General features: G+C 40.0%; 1 protein-coding gene across 1 annotated transcript; it reads left to right on the forward strand.

Moving 5' to 3' along the window:
• The first annotated feature begins 5,417 nt into the window (after positions 1 to 5,417).
• Positions 5,418 to 17,770, forward strand: LOC308296510 (cytochrome c oxidase assembly protein COX20, mitochondrial-like). The gene is made up of 4 exons (XM_080739798.1): positions 5,418 to 5,436; positions 10,692 to 10,809; positions 11,815 to 11,878; positions 16,507 to 17,770. Exons 1-4 carry the CDS (start codon positions 5,419 to 5,421, stop codon positions 16,664 to 16,666), a joined length of 360 nt encoding a protein of 119 aa, XP_080595924.1. The 5' UTR covers position 5,418; the 3' UTR covers positions 16,667 to 17,770.
• The last annotated feature ends 3,593 nt before the right edge of the window (positions 17,771 to 21,363 follow it).

Genomic DNA, 21,363 nt, shown 5'->3' on the forward strand with positions numbered 1-21,363 from the left:
CATTTTAGCCCAGTTTTTATTTGTTGAGGAAATTGACAATAATATTCAGTCTTAGGGCACGTTCTCACCCAAAGTCCGCTTAAAAGGTCCGGATCAGGGACCAAATGTTTACATTGTTGCATTTTGAATTTGGTCCGGTTAGCGTTCACACGGGACTTTTGTTAAAAGAACCAAATATGTAAACAACTGACACGTGGTCATACAGGCGGCTGTTGATCTATTGACAGAATAGGCTATTCCTATGGAAAATTACTTCACTGCCTATTCCAATTAATTTTGTGTTATTAATCACAGCCGCTTCCTATATCTCTTTTTTTAAAAGAAGCGAAACCCGCATTTCAGGCAGTAATTAGCGATGGATGGGTGGAGGAATCTCTCTCTCTTTCTCTCTCTATCTCTCTCTCTCTCTCTCTCAAAACATAGCCTGTATAAAGCCTTCTCCTTGATTCATTTAACAATAAATAGCGCAAGAACGCGAGAACATAATATAAGCATCCCCGTTTCCACATCAAATCTCTCTCTGTCTGTCTCTTTCTTTCTTTACAAGCAAGTGAAGCAACGGGTCCGTAATGATATTTCCTATCCTTATCAGGTTGGAAATGTGAAGCTAAATGAATAAATAACCTAAATAAAAACAATAAAATAATGTATAATCCCAAATGTTGAATCTATATGCGTATGAGCCATAACTTTATATGCGGTGGCGCATGCTTAAAAAGAACATATTAATGTAACGGGATGCTAACCCACATCTCTCCTCATTTAGCCATGAAACATAACAGCCGTGCATCAGACACTCGGACAGTGTTGTAAGCTTTTAAATCCGTTATTTTTGTGCACCGCACCCGATGACATGGACATACTGCCGTCCCAGCAACAACGTGAAGAGTTTGACTCGTGCACGCCCGTCCTCAGGGAACAGCGAGAGAGCGAAAAGAGAGCGAAAATCCTAATGCCTCGAAAGAAAAGCCAAGTTTGACTTTATTTTGTGTTGTGGTCGTTTGGATGGTAACAGGTAGACTCGCCGAAATGAAGGTCGCCGGAAAACGTGGAAGAGTCGCCGAGGAAGGCTCACCAATTTCGGTGGAATTCTCGCCTGCCGGATTTGGAATTGTCGCCGACAGCTTTTACATGTCGCCGACAGTGTCGCCGACGTTTTTGGAATAGTCGCCTATATTTATACCATTAGCCTATAGACAACAAAGGTATAAAGGGAGTGAGTGAGTGAGTGAGTGAGTGAGTGGGGTATTCAAGTGAGTGTAGGCTACCCTACCCATATATTTATAAACCATTATAGCCTACTTAGCATTTAAAACTCTGATGCCCAAAATAGACAACAAAGGGAGTGAAGTAGGCTAGTTATATCTATCAATGTGAAGCCAATCAAAGCTCAGAGCTTTGAGAATCAACGTCGGGAAATGTCAGTTTTGGGACAGGAGTCTGGAGAGCTAAGCCAACGTTTAAATATTTAGATTTAATAGGGACACTAGGCTACTATAGGCTACAGTCATTGGTCATGGAAGTGGGGCTTTCCAATGAATGAGGTGACGTTTTTTTTTTTTAATCGCTTCATAATTGCCCGAGCCATGTTCGAATGAAACTGGTGTCTTAAACTCTTACTTTGCTTCCTAAGCGCATATGGACAAAGCAGCAAAGTGGCATTTGACATCATATTGAAATGTGCACAGTCGCGCATATATGGACAAAGCAGCAAAGTGGCATTTGACATCATATTGAAATGTGCACAGTCAAGTATCTGTTTCACCAAACAGAAAGATTAATAGCCCACTTTGAAATTCAAAGTAGGCCTAAATACAAAGTGCATTTTGTATGGACATTCAACAATCATAGGCCTATTAAGAAAACAATCCCAGGCCAGTAACATTAAATGAGAATAGGCGCAGATTTTTTTTTCTTTCTTTTTTTTAAGATTCGATTAAATCAATGCAGTCACTGGTATCAAATAGAAATAATTTATTAAATGCCACAACTTAGACCTGACATTATAGAGTAGGCTATCATATGAACATTATAGCTTTGCGTCAAGAGTTAGGGATTAGGGGAACGTTTAGAGTTCACACTTCACATCACACTAATTGTAATATTAGGCCTACATCCCAGCCAATTATTGTAGGCTATTACAATAGGCCTATAGGCAATTTGTGTCGGAGATAAATCGCCGTCTGATATGACGGTAAAAAACGATTCAAACTCAGCCTGCACAGGACAGACCTGCCAAACTAAACGGACGTGGGTATACCCTTTTAATTGATTGACTGATCATTTACAGCTGATGGCTTTGATTACTTCTACATGGCCCCGTATAGAGAAATCTCTCTCTCCATATGGCAATGGCAAAACACAATTAAATGGGCTGGCATAATTATGCACGACGCGTAATGCGTGCCATGTCTCCATTAGTGTTCCATACATCATTGTTGCATCAATTGCTATAATATAACATTCCAATTCATAAGTAAAATGTATAAGGTAGTCATATCTGTCAAATATTGTTTTAGTTCACTAATAAAAAAGCTAGTATGAAAGCAACTTCGTTAAGGTGATCTTTTGCAAGAAATATAGCCTAACCCCGACTGCAATAACATTCCATAATTATGGTCAGTATGCAGGCTGTTGTCTGTCAAATTATCTTTTATTTCAAGACAAAGGCTAGGCTATAGCTAGGCCTATAGTACAACAGGTCCAGTGTGTAGGCCTACTGGCTATATGATGCCTCCTCTGTGCATTAGTTCACCGATCGACCGCATATTATTTTCAATCAAGCAAACACATCTAAGAAATTCCATAAATAAAAAAATATAATTATGAAGTAGTGAAAATAGCCGATCTACAAGCTCACAGTCACAGCATCGTGAAGCGAAGCAATACGTTTTGAGCATTCCATTTTAATTAAAAAGATCTTCTGTGAAATGTAATTTACTTCTGTTGTATCAGCTATCACAAGTGTTTTATATGGATCACAAATAAAATAAACTCCTCCCTTGGTTGAAACATCAACAGAAATGTAGGCCTAATTAGGCCTATATCAAACTATATCCACAAAGTGTTATTTTACTGTCTGACAGCATCATGTTGCGAGCCGCGACTCAGCACATAGTGGCACGTGCACACATTAGACATCAAAGGGGGCTTGAGCCCCTGCCCTTTTATCCACCTGTAAAAAGTGCCCTCTCATCCAGTCTAGACCATGAATGCAGTTTTTTACTATGGTGAAAGAAATGCAAACGCCCTTTTCCGTGCCATACCCGAATGCAGCTCCTGAACTTGAATGCAACATCTTATGTTGAAACTTGAATGCAACATCTTATGTTGAAAGAATTGACCTCTTTTAGAAGTGTCAGCCCCTGCCTCTCTAACATTCTCTGCACGTCCCTGGCACACACTGACACAGCTGCACGCACACTGTTTTCCTCGTGTCGTCTTGGTCGGAGGCGCGAGCATAGGCTCGGTTAAAGTAATTTGTGTCATGGAGGATGAAATGGATTGATTGAAGACTTTATTAGAAGTTTGCATAGAAAAAGGTAAAGTTTCATGACGTTTATTTCCAAAGCCACGTACCTCCGCACCACTGTGGTAGGACTACGAGCGGTTTTAGTCCCAACGAAGCGATCTGTGCAGTCAGACGTGCTGCTATTAAATCTACAGATCCAATACGTTGTAGTCGTTGGTCAGAGACAAAGTTGCCAGCAGCCAGCTTGTACAGTTATAAAGCTTATAGTTTCTCTAAATAGCACAGATAGGCCTACATGTTGTAGCATACTGTAACTATTATTTAGGGTAATTGGATCTGCAAGTGGTGAAAAATAGCAGATCTTCAAGCTCGAGCTTGTAGATCGGCTATTTTCAAATAAACTAGGGCTTATTAAGTGGATTGATTGATTATGCATGTTTGTTAATGCAGTATTTTTTATTTGTGCCCATTGTCTCTCTCTCTCTCTCTCTCTCTCTCTCTCTCTAGTGACCCCACTCACAGACCTGGGTGAAAGGTCCACCACCTTTTTTCTTTCTTTCTTCTTCGTCAAATACAACACAAGAGCTCAAATGTAGAAGTATAACAGTTTATTTGACAAAAGAGGCAGTGTTTAAAAGAGCAGGTCACAACACAGGTGTAATAAAATATAGGCGACTATTCCAAACACGTCGGCGACCATTCTCGATGAGATTTCTCACTGCCTGGATGAGTTTTCTATAACGCCAGGCGACTATTCCAAACACGTCGGCGACACTTGTCGGCGACCATTCCGGGCGACCTTCATTTCGGCGACTCTACTGGTATTCGTTTGGATGGAGGTTGTGCGCGCAGCGCGCCCGCCGCACCGCCTCCTCCTCCTGTGTTATACACAAGATGGTGACCTTACTTTTATTTGTGACTGTATTTGTGTCAAAACAAACAATGATCACCGTGTTCGGAGAGCGACCCCTGGAGTCACCGCACACGATGGGTCACCAGTTTCCATGTAACCTCGCAGTTTCCATGTAGCTAACAAGACACCGCAGCGCTTGCTCACAGGGAGAGGAGATGATACAATTATTAACGTGTAGCCTACTGCAGGTCATGAAGACATATCAGCGGTCGGGTCATATCAATAATGATTCCCGTAAGAAATTCATGCTTTTAGAACTAATTATTAATCCAGCTTCACAACTGCAGTTAGATTTATGAGTGTAGTCTCTTGTAGCCGAAGTTACAATTGCTTCACGAGTAGTCGTTTATTATTTTTTCCATATTGTTTTTCAATGAACAACACACAATGCAGAATGTAGTAGGCTGATCAGACATAAGTTTGGTCCTCTATAAAGTCCGGCTCCGTTCACACCAGCAGAGGACCGGACCATGGTCCGTTTGGAAGGGGACCGAGTCCTGCCTTTTCAAGAGGACCATGGTCCGGACCAAACAAAGGGACCATGGTCCCTTTGCACGTTCACACCAGCGGACCAAAGGAGAAAGAGGACCATGGTCCCTTTTAAGCGGACCAAATAACTCTGGTGTGAACGCCCCCTTATAGTTTTAATCATCATAGATTCGTTTTTAGATGTAGGCCTTACACAGTACACATATAGGCTAACACACACACACACAGTCACACACACACACACACACACACACACACACACACACACACACACACACACACACACACATACACACACACACACACACCTCTCTCTGTCTGTCTGTCTCTCTCTCTCTCTCTCCTATCCTGGTCAACATTATGTCAATTATTTTATAATTAATTTCACTATTTTATTCTCCATGGGAGAAAAAAAAAGTACTGGATCACGTGCTAGGAACTAACCTATCAGCAGTCAGTGTTTCAGCTCGGACCTTATTGCGGGACGGACCACGTTGGCGCACAGTGCGCATGCGCATAACTCCGTGTGTGACAGACAGCAGAGATGTCAGAGGAGAAGAAGGTTGGTTTGTTTATGTTTGTTTTAATTCACCTTAAATTAACCTTTTAAACGCGTTGACGTCATTTATACACTGGTGCTGTTGATAGAGTGACGTCACTGCCACCTGTGAGTCGTTCTGTTTCATGTTGTCCTTTATATTTGACATTGTTTTATTGTGTTTGTATAATCAGTGTTGTGTCAGAGGGTAGCAGGAAAAGCCGACCTAAAACAAAGTCGACCCAAACTCGTTTCCCAACGGGTCTGTGGCCTTAAAGGGGAAGACCACCCATTTTCAATATTGAACTATGTATGATTTGGGGGTTTGTATTGTAAAGTACAACTTGATGACATCACACATTGTACTTTACAATACAAACCCCAAAATCAATCCTCCAGTTCTCCTCTACTAAGGTATATTAATGACATAGTTCAATATTGAAAATGGGTGGTCTTCCCCTTTAAGCAGAATAGACCGAAATCTAATCTTTGCTTCTGGGGGTCCCTGGAACAAAATAGGCTATTTTGTGATGGGGGTCCGTGGCCAAATACATATCATGCTGGGGGTCCTTGACATGACAAATTTTGAGAACCACTGATAGCAACATACGTTTATTTTCAGAAAACGGTTTCAATAGGCTAGAGCCGCGATATCAGTGAGTTTGACGTTGTTTAATACAATCAGATAGCAAAACACACAGAAGAGTTCTGCATTGGCTGCCTATGGGAGGTATTGCAACCCTAGATTCGTCCGATTAAAGCAAAATCCAGTGTTGCAAATTGCGGCTAGGTTTTAGCATGGACAAAAATAGGGCCCATAGGCTCTAATGCCTGACAACGCGTCGCGGGTTCGAGTCCTGATGGCCTTCGCTGCGTGGCACTCCTGTCTCTAACCCCCTGTTTTCTGTTGACGAAAAGACATTTAACCATTAGCTTAAACCAGGGGTCTTCAATGTTTTCAGGCCAAGGACCACTTAGTTGAGAGAGATGAAGCAGGGACCCCTTAGTTGAGAGAGAGATGAAGCAGGGACCCCTTAGTTGAGAGAGAGATGAAGCTTAGTTGAGAGAGAGATGAAGCAGGGACCCCTTAGTTGAGAGAGAGATGAAGCAGGGACCCCTTAGTTGAGAGAGAGATGAAGCTTAGTTGAGAGAGAGATGAAGCAGGGACCCCTTAGTTGAGAGAGAGATGAAGCAGGGACCCCTTAGTTGAGAGAGAGATGAAGCAAGGACCCCTTAGTTGAGAGAGAGATGAAGCAGGGACCCCTTAGTAGAGAGAGATGAAGCAGGGACCCCTTAGTTGAGAGAGAGATGAAGCAGGGACCCCTTAGTTGAGAGAGAGATGAAGCAGGGACCCCTTAGTTGAGAGAGAGATGAAGCAGGGACCCCTTAGTTGAGAGAGAGATGAAGCAAGGACCCCTTAGTTGAGAGAGAGATGAAGCAGGGACCCCTTAGTAGAGAGAGATGAAGCAGGGACCCCTTAGTTGAGAGAGAGATGAAGCAGGGACCCCTTAGTTGAGAGAGAGATGAAGCAGGGACCCCTTAGTTGAGAGAGAGATGAAGCAGGGACCCCTTAGTTGAGAGAGAGATGAAGCAGGGACCCCCACAACCTGTTCATAGATTCCATATAGTTTCATTGTTTGACAGCACAATCATCAGTGTATTTTGGATTCATGTCAATTTGTGTTTTCAGATATTTAACCACTTGAACCGTCAATACTTAATAAACTTGACCTTTCACTCTGTACTTAGTCTGCTCTTTTTCCCCTCTACACCAAAGCTCTTTGCCAAAAATAGCAGATCTACAAGCTCACAACGCCTCGCGTGCTGCGAGGCGTTGTGAGCTTGTAGATCTGCTATTTTTGGCTAAAGTTCTCAGAATATGGACACTAGGGTTCAAGTGGTTAATATAAAAAAGGAGAAAAAAGTTTCTATCACTCAAAGATTTGGAGGACCCCCTGTAGTAACTCTGGGGACCCCCTAGGGGTCCCGGACCCCCTGTTGAAGACCCCTGGCTTAAACCAATATTTAATAAACTTTGACTCTGTCCTTAATCTTTTTTCTACACGAAACCTTTTTCCAGAAAAAAAGCCGATCTACAAGCCTGTAGATCGGCTTTTTTTCCCTGCTAAAGCTCACCTCAGAATATGAATGCTAGGGTTCAATGGTTAACATGAAATCATTGTCCTATGACACAAAGATCTGTCCAGCCCCTGTAGTAACATGGATTACCCCCTAGATCAGGGGTTCCCAAACCTTTTTGTCTCAGGTCACCCCATGAATATCGTTTTAATCCGAGGCACCCCTACATTATAATTTTCACTCCCAGCACCTTATAGCATATCGTCGTTGTCGGGTGGAAACCTTGTATGTCCAAAACCGCTCGTTTTGTATTTATCATCTATAAAATGTACTAAACTAGTGAAAACAGCAGATCTACCAGCACACAACGCCACGCATCACGAGGAGTTGTGTGCTTGTAGATCGGCTGTTTTCACTAGTTTTGTGTGACAGTCTTGTATGATGAAGCAGGGCTTTGCTTTACCAAAAGACGTACACATTTGAAACTTGGAGATACGAGGTTTCTGCCCGACAGTGACGATATTTTAGTGATTATGTTGTGAGGAAAACGTTGAGATAATAGCCATTTTGGTTATAACTTTGTTCTTCAAGTTTAAAATGATACTAAATATTTCTTCAAGTGTCCAAATAAATTCCAAATATTATCAAATTATCTCGCGGCACCCCTGGACTGCCGTCGCGGCACCCCAGGGTGCCCCGTCACCCACTTTGAAAACCCCTGGCCTAGTGGTCCCAGACCCTCTATTGAAGACTCCAGGTGTAAACTATGTCTCTAGGGAGAATGAGAGAGACGGTGAATGGAGGCATTTGATCCATTTAAGCATTGTTGTTGTTCACATTGGTTTGAGAGCAGATTTCACATGAGTGATCCTTACCTCTGCTCATGGTGCAATAGTGACACCTACTGGCTACTTGAGGAGACATACTACACATATAGCTCATGAGAGATAACACATTATGTTCCTATCGATTTGGAAATTCATTTTAATAAATGCCAAATCCTTTCCCCGTAGCCTCTGTAAATCTCTCAAGTACCCCTAGGTCTGCAATACCTCTGCTGTAAGCCTGCCGTTGCTGAGAGATTGTGTATTGATTGTAATTTATATTCACGCTTGAGGCACATGTACATGAACTGCCTACAAAAAGTTCTGATTGATTGATTGACTGATTGAAGTAATTATTTAAAGTTTTTCATGCCTGGGTAGCTCAGTCGGTAGAGCTCTCGCCTTTGCACCACAAGGTCATGGGTTCGATTCCGGGCACCGCTAACTCAGCGTATTGGCAAGCCCTGCAGCAAGTACTGGGAGCTGATGGTAGGTGTGGCACTCCACCTCAGCAGTCCAACTCCCAGGGGTCTAGCGCATTGTAACGGGGACAGACTCCCGCGTGTTACCGGCTGATACTGACAATAAGCCACTCCCAACCTACTTGTTTGCATAGGAAAAGGTACGGTTTCATGCTGGTACAGTTCACTGATACGAGAAAAGTTAACTTTGGTCAATAGAGGCGCATGCATAAAGTGATTAATGCAATCAGACAGGACTTTTCTGTTTGGATGTTTGGGCTGTCAAGACCAGAAAGTAGTGTTTTTTATTTCTTTTGCCACTCAGTAGGCGTTCCTGCATAACTTCTGGAAATGATCATTGATGATGATGTCACGCGCATTCCCTCTATTCTTTTCTCCCCTTTAATTATACCAATTTCATTTTGTTATCGTTGATTAGTCAGCTTTACAACAAGGTTCTGTTGGAATCCACTCTGGTTTTGAGTTGCTTGGTGGATCGGATGATCGCTCTCTCCCTCTGATAAGGACATAAAATACGCATATCTACCATTCGTAAGAATCAGTTTAATCTTCTTTATATCCATTCATCATGAATCATCTTTAATGTCACATCAAAGGTTTACAGGCGTTAATAAACAGTGGGTGAAATGCATTTTTGTGCAAGCTTCATCATTTGTGTTATATCCAAGGGGAAGACAGATCGATAAAAAAACAAAAACAAATTATCTACATGTTTCATTGATAATATGCATTAGAAATATGCATAGTGGCAGCCCAACATTCACCATATTATTGGTCCTCTAACATTAACACAATTATCTTTTGGAACACTAATCTGTACTCATGTTTGAATGAGTATTAACACGTTTCCAGACGGATGATGATAGTTAATACTTATGCTTGTATTCATTGATAGAATACACAAACGTTACATTTAAGTCCCAGCCTGACATTAACACAGCTGGGCCAAGTGCAGATCCATAGGATCAACTTAAACCCACCTTTCTATCCTATTCCACTATTTCTACCAATACTACTCTTATCTACCAGCTTACAACGGGTCACTTTGTGATGCGTTGTAAGCTTGTAGATCAACGTTTTTATTGTTGTCAGTATTTGTATATTAAATGTCAGTCATTTCATTGTGTATTTCAGTTGTTTGTCCTGCACACCTTTTGATCAGGAAGTCTAAAAGACGACAGAAAAACATTTTCAAACACGTGCGTGCTAGGAGGGCTTCAAGCTCCCAAACATCCAGAACTCTCTCTCTCTCTCTCTCTCTCTCTCTCTCTCTCTCTCTCTCTCTCTCTCTCTCTCTCTGTGTTTCTAGGAGGGTTTTAAACTACCAGGTCTTCCAGACATCCATAACTCTCTCTCTCTCTCTCTCTCTCTCTCTCTCTCTCTCTCTCTCTCTCTCTCTCTCTCTGTGTGTTTCTAGGAGGGTTTTAGGCCATGGCTACATGGAGCTGGATATTTCATATATCCAGGTTTTTCAGATATCCACATAGAAAAATATCTAGGTCCACACGACAAAGATATCTAGGTCTAACAAGCACACACACAGTAAAGTCTTCAGAGATATCCGGGTTCCCTGTCTACACGGATCCAGAACTCTCTCTCTCTCTCTCTCTCTCTCTCTCTCTCTCTCTCTCTCTCTCTCTCTCTCTCTGTGTTTCTAGGAGGGTTTTAGACTACCGGGTCTTCCAGACATCCAGAACTCTGTGTGTGTGTGTGTGTGTGTGTGTGTGTGTGTGTGTGTGTGTGTGTGTGTGTGTGTTTCTAGGAGGGTTTTAGACTACCGGGTCTTCCAGACATCCAGAACACTCTCTCTCTCTCTGTGTGTTTGTAGGAGGGTTTCAGGCTTCCAGGTTTTCCAGACATCCAGAACACTCTCTCTCTCTCTGTGTGTTTCTAGGAGGGTTTTAGACTACCGGGTCTTCCAGACATCCAGAACACTCCGTGTGCCAGAGAGGCTCTGCTTCATGGATCAGCAGCTTATATGGTAACAGGACTGCTGCACTTCCTGGCTACCAGTGAGTTCATTTTATCATTCATTCTACAATGCCCCCCCCCCCCCCCCGCCCCCACGTTAAAAGGTGAGAATATGTCAGTGTGTTCAGTCAGTGTTCAGTGTTCAGTGTTCAGTGTTCAGTCAGTGTTCAGTGTTCAGTCAGTGTTCAGTGTTCAGTGTTCAGTCAGTGTTCAGTGTTCAGTCAGTGTTCAGTGTTCAGTGTTCAGTCAGTGTTCAGTCAGTGTTCAGTGTTCAGTCAGTGTTCAGTCAGTGTTCAGTCAGTGTTCAGTGTTCAGTCAGTGTTCAGTGTTCAGTCAGTGTTCAGTGTTCAGTGTTCAGTGTTCAGTCAGTGTTCAGTCAGTGTTCAGTGTTCAGTCAGTGTTCAGTGTTCAGTCAGTGTTCAGTCAGTGTTCAGTGTTCAGTCAGTGTTCAGTATTCAGTGTTCAGTCAGTTCAGTGTTCAGTCAGTGTTCAGTGTTCAGTCAGTGTTCAGTCAGTGTTCAGTGTTCAGTGTTCAGTCAGTGTTCAGTGTTCAGTCAGTGTTCAGTGTTCAGTCAGTGTTCAGTGTTCAGTCAGTGTTCAGTGTTCAGTGTTCAGTCAGTGTTCAGTGTTCAGTGTTCAGTCAGTGTTCAGTCAGTGTTCAGTGTTCAGTCAGTGTTCAGTGTTCAGTCAGTGTTCAGTGTTCAGTCAGTGTTCAGTGATGGTGTTTGATGATGACTAGGGATGGGTATCGTTCACCTTTGAATCGATACGATACTTTTTTCGATACCTGGGAATCGATACCATACCTTTTTTGATACCATTTTCGATACTTTTTATGTGTTTTTATTATTATTATTATTATTATTATTATAATTATTACTTGCCTTTTTCTATGGGCTATTTTACACACCACAATAGGTTATTAAGCCAGTTATTCAGCCATTTTACTATAGACGTTGGAGAATCATCATAATCCGATACCATTAAAAGTATCGCAGACGATACCCATCCCTAATGATGATGTCATATGTCATCTTGTCTTCCAGGCAGAGTGAGGCGTTCCTTTGATGTGGGCATGGCTGGCTTCCTGTTGACCACCCTGGCTTCCTGGTAGGTTATGACCACTTCCTGTTGACCCCCCTGGCTTCCTGGTAGGTTATTACCACTTCCTGTTGACCACCCTGACTTCCTGTTAGGTTATTACCACTTCCTGTTGACCACCCTGACTTCCTGGTAGGTTATTACCACTTCCTGTTGACCACCCTGACTTCCTGGTAGGTTATGACCACTTCCTGGTAGGTTATTACCACTTCCTGTTGACCACCCTGACTTCCTGGTAGGTTATTACCACTTCCTGTTGACCACCCTGACTTCCTGGTAGGTTATGACCACTTCCTGTTGACCACCCTGGCTTCCTGGTAGGTTTAGTATCACGTAGTTGTGTTGGATGTTAAACGACTAGACTTGTTTGGTTGTTGGACTAATGTGTGTTTTTTAGACATTGAACCACTTGAACCATCAATACTTAGTCTGCTCTTCTTTTTCCCTCTACACCAAACCTCTTTAACAAGAATACCAGATCTACAAGCTCACAACTCCTCGCAACGCAAGGCATTGTGAGCTTGTAGATTGGCTATTTTGGGCTAATGTTCCACACAGAATGGGGATACTAGGGTTCAAGTGGTTTGTGTAGAAAAAAAAAAGTTCTTTTCACACAAAGATTTTGAGGACCCCCTGTAGTAACTCTGAGGACCCCCTGTAGTAACTCTGAGGACCCCCAGTAACTCTGAGGACCCCCTGTAGTAACTCTGAGGACCCCCTGTAGTAACTCTGAGGACCCCCTAGGGGTCCCGGACCCCCTGTTGAAGACCCCTGGTCTAGATACATTGCACATTCTGTGAATTATTCCAAACCTTTTTTTCTTTGGTTAAAATATTGAATATTTATTTATATTAATTATATTATAATATATAATATTTAGGGCATATATTTATTTATATTAATTATATTATAATATATAATATTTAGGGCATATATTTATTTATATTAATTATATTATAATATATAATATTTAGGGCATATATTTATTTATATTAATTATATTATAATATATAATATTTAGGGCATATATTTATTTATATTAATTATATTATAATATATAATATTTAGGGCATATATTTATTTATATTAATTATATTATAATATATAATATTTAGGGCATATATTTATTTATATTAATTATATTATAATATATAATATTTAGGGCATATATTTATTTATATTAATTATATTATAATATATAATATTTAGGGCATATATTTATTTATATTAATTATATTATAATATATAATATTTAGGGCATATATTTATTTATATTAATTATATTATAATATATAATATTTAGGGCATATATTTATTTATATTAATTATATTATAATATATAATATTTAGGGCATATATTTATTTATATTAATTATATTATAATATATAATATTTAGGGCATATATTTATTTATATTAATTATATTATAATATATAATATTTAGGGCATATATTTATTTATATTAATTATATTATAATATATAATATTTAGGGCATATATTTATTTATATTAATTATATTATAATATATAATATTTAGGGCATATATTTATTTATATTAATTATATTATAATATATAATATTTAGGGCATATATTTATTTATATTAATTATATTATAATATATAATATTTAGGGCATATATTTATTTATATTAATTATATTATAATATATAATACTTAGGGCATATATTTATTTATATTAATTATATTATAATATATAATACTTAGGGCATATATTTATTTATATTAATTATATTATAATATATAATACTTAGGGCATATATTTATTTATATTAATTATATTATAATATATAATACGTAGGGCATATATTTATTTATATTAATTATATTATAATATATAATATTTAGGGCATATATTTATTTATATTAATTATATTATAATATATAATATTTAGGGCATATATTTATTTATATTAATTATATTATAATATATAATATTTAGGGCATATATTTATTTATATTAATTATATTATAATATATAATATTTAGGGCATATATTTATTTATATTAATTATATTATAATATATAATATTTAGGGCATATATTTATTTATATTAATTATATTATAATATATAATATTTAGGGCATATATTTATTTATATTAATTATATTATAATATATAATATTTAGGGCATATATTTATTTATATTAATTATATTATAATATATAATATTTAGGGCATATATTTATTTATATTAATTATATTATAATATATAATATTTAGGGCATACACATTACATTAACATTAACATACACATTACAGCTCAGAAGTCAATATTTCAAAATGTTACAATATTACAGCAGACTCAAAACAAGGATTTATAACAGAGAAATGTCAACCTTCTGAAGTCAGAGTTGCTTGAAGTCCAGTGGGAAGTTTCTGCAGTCAGTTATGATTTGTGGTTCTGACATCTGCAATGCTTTTTTACCCAACATTCACATTAAGACATCCTATTGGCCCCCAGAGAAAGGTGAACATGTTGAAAATGGCTCAGCACAACAACAACACAACTTGATTAAAACATGACACTAACAGAGACTGTGTTAACACTGCTGTTGTGTGGTTTATTGTGCAGGTCAGATACTCCAACACTCAGCTGTTGTGTTGTGTTGTGTTAGTGTTGTGTTGTGTGTACCAAACCCTTCTGTGTAATTATCTACTGTATATATTTTTTGCACTATTATTTATGTATTTCTTTTCTGACTATAATCTACTCTACTGCATAGTACTGTGTTCTATCCGTCTGTCATTCAATGTTATATGAGATACTGAGATGGGCGAAAATACATTGAAAAGTATTTTGATACAAAATACAAATACTGGGTCTAAAAATGTATCAAAATACAAAATATAAATACAGGCCAGAGACATGTATTTAAGATTCAAATACGTATTTTGTATTTTGAAAATACATAAATACTTTTTTATAAAAAATGATGCAATGATTAGTACTTTTATAGATTGACTGCCAAGTATTAAATTAATTGCCTGTCAGAATTTCGAAGAATAAAGTGCCTTCCAGACGATACGCGGTCACCGCCTCCTAGTAATTCATTTTCAAAGGGAGGCGGGCGGCTATTTTGGCCGTTCTGAGAAGTTTTGGGGCGGCGAGGCGAGCGGGCGCGGTCCCGTGAAATCCCCGCGAGCGTGCTCGTTTGTGCATGCGTACGCGGGCGGCAAGAGATGAATTGTGTTCATCTTTGTGAAATACTGTGTGTGTTTGTGTCTCACCGCTGTGCGGTAAGCGCTGACCCAAGCGGCAGCCATAGCAGTGACCGCGTATCATGTGGAAGGCACTTAAATTGACCATACTATGGTGTTTGTCTTGAGCAGGCAGCCTAAATGTTTACACTGTGTGCCAGTCTGTGAGAGCTCAGGCCAGAAGTGCCTTCCACACGATACACGGTCACCGCTACGGCTGCAGCTTGAGTCAGCGGTTACCGCACCGCGGTGAGACACAAACACACTTGCTCAGTGAGTAAACGCCACACGGTATTTCACAAAGATGAACACAATCCATCTCTCACTGCCCATGTACGCATGCACAAACGAGCACACTCACTGGGATTTTCGCGGGACTGCACCCGCTCGCCTCGCCGCAACAAAATTTCGCTGCGCGGCAGAAATAGCCGCCCGCCTCTCATTGAAAATGAATTACTAGGAGGCGGTGACCGCGTATCGTCTGGAACCCACTTTACCGTTATCTTCTAAAGGAACTATGGCATCAGACTGAATGCACAGGTGCCTCTGCGCCAGTACTTCATAGAGTGCAAAACCGCTCTGCCAGCCTTATAATAATAACTAAAACTGCACTCTGTCGAGGTGCCAACTTGCGTCTTGTGCACAAGTAGGCCATGTATGGCCTGCTTGTGCGCGAGCAGAGCACGCCATGAGGTGCACTCAACACTGGCATCACCACTGGCGATGCAAGTGACATCACCACTAACATCACAAGGAATGCTGGTCCCTCATTGGCTGTTAATGATGACATTGCCACAAATGCTGGTCCCTTATTGTGCCTACAGCTACCTACCTACCAACCTACATACATACATACACAGATGAACGCAGTACTTGCGCGCAAGTAATTCAAAATTGTAATCATAATGCACTTTACATTTGAAGCAAAGTCAAGTGCTATTGCTGTATCACACACACACAAACCACCAGCAAATTAGATTGAAAGAAAATGTATCTTTCCCCCTACAGTTTAAACCTTTGTGAATGTCTAAAATGTGTCCATTTGAGAATAATTTACATTAAAAAGTATTTTGTATTTCAAATACAGGAAATACTAGACCTGAATGTATTTTGATACAAATTACATCCAATTTTTTCCATCCTAGCCAAATACAAATTACAAAATACCAAAAAGTATTTCAAATACGTATTTCAAATACATGTATTTCAAATACTGCCCATCTCTGAGATACTTCAATGGTTTCCTGTGCAAATAAGCCAAGTGCTTTCTAGGATCTCCTTTTAGTTGACCTTGTACCAGTGAACTGTACCGTCATGAAACTGTACCTTTTCCTATGCAAACTGACAATAAAGTCTTCAATCAATCAATCAATCAATCAATGTGTGTGTTGTGTTGTGTTGTGTTGTGTTGTGCAGGTCGTACTGCAGATATTCCAACGCTCAGCTGCGTTTCCAGCAGAGAGTGATCCAGGAGGGGATGAGGAGGAGAGCCATCTATGAAGGCAGCGGCCTGGACCCCAACATGAACCTCCAGATCAAAGCCCCAGACCCCCAGACCTCAGGACCTGAACCCTAACCCCCAGACCCCTGGACCCCAACCATAACCCCAGAGCCATCTATGAAGGCAGCGGTCTGGACCCCAACCTCCAGCCTAAAGCCCCGGACCCCCAAAACCCTGGACCTGAACCCTAACCCCAGACCTCTGGACCCCCGGACCCCTGGACCCTGAACCCTAACCCCCAGACCACCAGCCTAAAACTACAGAACAGACTAGACCTGAACCATAACACCAAACTAGGGCTGCTCCGATCGATCCATTTGCCCATTTAAATCTGTCGATTTTAGCTCCTAAGCCAGTGTTTCTCAACCACTGGTCCTGGGGACTTTTGGTGTGCCCCTTGAAACTGCTTGAAAGCCAGTATTGTATTTATCATTTTAAAAATGATTTAAACTAGTGAAAACAGCCGATCTACAAGCACACAACTCCGCGCGGTGCGAGGCGTTAGTGTGCTTGTAGATCTGCTGTTTTCACGACTGTTGTGCGACAGCCTTGTATGATGAAGCAGGGCTTTGCTTTGCGAAGAAACATACACATTTGAAACTTGGAGATGCAAGGTTTCTTCCCGACAGTGAGGATATTTACACCCCAGTATTATGTTGGTGTGACCATGGATTCTTGGGACATGAAAAGTGTGACCATGCAGGAAACAGGTTGAGAAACACTGGTCTAGGTTAAGATCTTTAGTTACTTTAGTAGCATTTAACCCTCTTTTCATTCAACACTTTGTTTAATATTTACGCATAAAGCTGATAAACTACCGTACTGGATAATATCTGCATCTCCCTCCTATTAGAGGTTTGACTGATGTAAGGGTAATGATTGTTTAATAAAGGGCAAACTAAGTTTAAATTATTGTCATACATATGGACCATTAAAACTAGAAACATACTTTATTAGCAAAGGTTATTTTGTTTTCCTAACTCAAAAAAAAAATCGGTCGGACCAAAACAAAACGGACTGGAGCACCCAAACCCCCAGAGCAAACCCTGATTATTTGTACATGAAACACATTGTTGCTGTAAGGCAGAAAACTGACAAAAAATCTCCATATTCCAACTGAAATGTTCTTTTTGTTTGTAAATGAACATCGTACGTTGATCACACTACATTGTTGCACAAAACCATCGAAAGTAGCAGATCTACAAGCTCCAGCAAGCTTTTGATCTTGTAGATCTGCTACTTTTGCCGTTTTTGATTTTGAAGTTGAAGTCTTGAAGTCTGGCGTAACTTATTAATGTGTGATGTTGCCTTGAATGAATAAATACATCATTTATTGACCTGATTAATATTTAAGTCCAGTGTTTATCGTCGTGGTGAGATGGACAGAGCAGTTCTGCGATTATTACATAATCGTCTGATAGCACTTATCTGATATAATCACAATTATTGTGTTGTAATCGTTTCCACGTTGAAAAGATTTCATATTTTTTCAAACATTTTCAAAACTAGTGGAAACAGCAGATCTACAATCTCACAAAGCATCGTGATGCGATATGTTCACGTTGTGAGATCGTTGTAGATCGGCTATTTCAACTATAAATGTTCTTTTTAAAGTGTAAAGTTGTCCAATATGTCAGTCATTTCTTTGTATATTTACTGTAAGTTAAGTGTCATATCTGCCATGTGCAACTGCAAAGCCTAAAAGCCAAACAGAAATGTAATTGTCAACGACAAAACACAAAAAGTTAATCGCAATTATCTGAGTGACAGTTAATCGTCATGTAAATGTCGCGTTGTGAGCTTGTAGATCAGCTATTTTTGGTGAACCTTCCCCCCAGAATAGGCACCAGGCATGCTGGTGTTCAAGAGGTTAAACATCAAGTATAAAGTTATTTTCAGTCAGTTCTGATGGAAACGGATGTTTCGCTCCGTTCCACGTTTTGTATTGTCTCTACGCATCACAGTCTGGAAATGACTCCGTTGACTCGCACTTCTGAACGTCCGTTGTGACGTAACAAGGTCGTTGCTGATTGGGTGGTGTTCCAACGAATCAAGTAGGGTTAGGGTAACTACGTCATCAGCCGGCCAATACAGACTGGTGTATTTGTCCCGCCCCCCGCACCACAGACCAATGGAAGCCAATACAGACTGGTGTATTCGTCCCGCCCCGCAACACAGACCAATGGAAGCCAATACAGACTGGTGTATTTGTCCCGCCCCGCGCCCCACAGACCAATACAGACTTGTGTATTTGTCCCGCCCCCCGCACCACAGACCAATGGAAGCCTGGTGTATTTGTCCCGCCCCCCGCACCACAGACCAATGGAAGCCTGGTGTATTTGTCCCGCCCCCCGCACCACAGACCAATGGAAGCCTTGTGTATTTGTCCCGCCCCGCCCCACAGACCAATGGAAGCCACGGTGGCTGGAAAGCCACTTGGTGGTGTTCTAACGAATCAGAGTAGGGTTAGAGTTGCTCCGCACAACAGCCAATCGGAAGCCGCGGTTTGCTGCGACCGTTGGAGATACAAGGCTTTCCAGACTGTGATGCGGAGAGACTAAACAGATGGCGGAACGGAGCGAAACAGGCTAAATATTATCAGAGAAGTGGACAAACTTCCTTAACATTAGAGGATGTGCACATGAATAAAGTGAAATGGCAAAGTGAGTTTAACGTTGTTTAACATCGTTCAATCAGACAGGACTTTTCTGTGTGGATGTATGGACTGTCTAAGACAGAAAGTAGTTTTTTTGCCACTCAGTTGGCATTCCCGCATTACTTCCGGGTATAATGATGATGTTACGCGCATACCCTCTATAACGCCATCAAAGTAGCTTATTTTATAACAAATTATCCATCCATTATTTCCAAACGCAAACCTTTGTAAAAGACATCTTTAAAAGACATCTTTCAACAAGGCTGAAGTTTGTCCCTCGCTTGCACCAGTTGTTGTTGTAGATCATAGAAATGGAGAAACAAGAGCATAGAAACAGAGAAACTACAGATCCAGTTGTTGTTGTAGAGATCATAGAAATGGAGAAACTACAGACCCAGGCATAGAAAACAACCAGAAAAGTTATCCCGCCACCATTGTTGTTTATGTGTGTTCAAGATTTGAGACGATGGGAGCTGCTGCTACTGCAGACACCCTGACCTATAGGCTCTTCTGCTCAGACAGGCTCTGCCGCGGAAAGAACGAGCAAAACATGTGCAAAAATAAAACAAAAAAACATGTGTTATACAAATGATACTAAAAGGATTAAACCCAAGAAAGCACTATGGCCTGTTTCCATTTGGGTCCTGTGTATTCAATTCATCAAAACAGTTAAAGGAGCTATAGTCAACTTTTTCATTGTAGGGCCGACACTTTGTTTACATCCTAGTCTATAGACTAGGATGTAAACAAAGTGTTGGTCTGACAATGGCCAAAATTATTATTTTATCATTATTTTACGCTTTTTGTGGTCATTTTTGAATAGAAACACATATATGAAGCTTATTTTTTATACAATATTTTCGAAACATTATTTTTATTTTAGCATCCGTTTTTCAAGAAAAAGTTGACTATAGCTCCTTTAAAGACAAACACATAATATACAAAATATATAAAATCATTAGACATTATTACTTCAACCATTCTTGTATGCTTTAACTATTTAAAAAAATTGCAGATATGAGTTTGTAAATCTGCTATTTCTGAAACATCTTGAACATCTTCTGCAAGTCTTTGAATATTTTTCTAATCAATGTCTTCTAAATCCTTCTTCTAAATCAGTGCTTCTCAAACTTCATGTCAAGGACCCCCAAAATTACAGGTATTTGGCCGCGGACCCCCGTCTCAAAATATGTTGTTCCAGGGACCCCCCAGAAGCAAATATTTGAGTTACAAATGTTCACTTTTACAAAGATATTTTCAAAGACTTGCCAAAAACGATTTTTCAAAAAGAGCAGATATACTCGGGGTGCCGCGCTGCGAGCTTGTATATCTGCTATTCTTTAATAGTTAAAGCATTAAATGATGGTTAAAGTGGTTCAGGTCTAAATTGACACAGATTTGCATTCATGTCTAAATGGATTAACATCCAGCTGCAGGATGTCAGTTTAACCACTAGAGGTCGCTGTCTACACATGTTTATTCTTTGCCACATTGAAACCTCTGAGGCTTGGTCTGCTCTCATTAACATTGAGGTTAAAGTGGTCCTTGGTTTAAATGGGCTTTAGAGCGCTTTGGAAGGAGAGTAAGGAGTGTGTGCACGTCAGGGTGCACGTCAGGGTGCACGTCAGTCAGGGGTGTTTTTATGGGTGGGCATGTAGAAAGCTTTTTTTTTTCTTTTTGTGATCATCGTTTTGCTTAATATGAATAAATGAGCAGTACTTTACAGCTGTCGCTCTGATGATGCATCTTTTACACTAGCAGCAGTTGGCTAGGTTTGTTTCTGGGCTTTTATGTCTTTATTTGATAGGACAGTAGACTGACAGGTCTTTATTGAGAGGACAGTAGACTGACAGTTCTTTATTGATAGGACAGTAGACTGACAGTTCTTTATTTGATAGGACAGTAGACTGACAGCTCTTTATTTGATAGGACAGTAGACTGACAGCTCTTTATTGATAGGACAGTAGACTGACAGCTCTTTATTGATAGGACAGTAGACTGACAGGTGTTTATTGAGAGGACAGTAGACTGACAGGTCTTTATTGAGAGGACAGTAGACTGACAGGTCTTTATCGATAGGACAGTAGACTGACAGGTCTTTATTTGATAGGACAGT

This window comes from Nannobrachium achirus (assembly GCF_963921795.1).
Source record: "Nannobrachium achirus genome assembly, chromosome: 13".
NCBI classification, from domain to species: Eukaryota; Metazoa; Chordata; class Actinopteri; order Myctophiformes; family Myctophidae; genus Nannobrachium; species Nannobrachium achirus.

Excerpts from the sequence above, each read along its gene's own strand:
- LOC308296510 (XM_080739798.1), top strand. Across the intron at positions 10,810-11,814 it reads GCTGCACTTCCTGGCTACCA|GCAGAGTGAGGCGTTCCTTT; the intron begins GTGAGTTCATTT and ends CTTGTCTTCCAG. Across the intron at positions 11,879-16,506 it reads TTGACCACCCTGGCTTCCTG|GTCGTACTGCAGATATTCCA; the intron begins GTAGGTTATGAC and ends TGTGTTGTGCAG.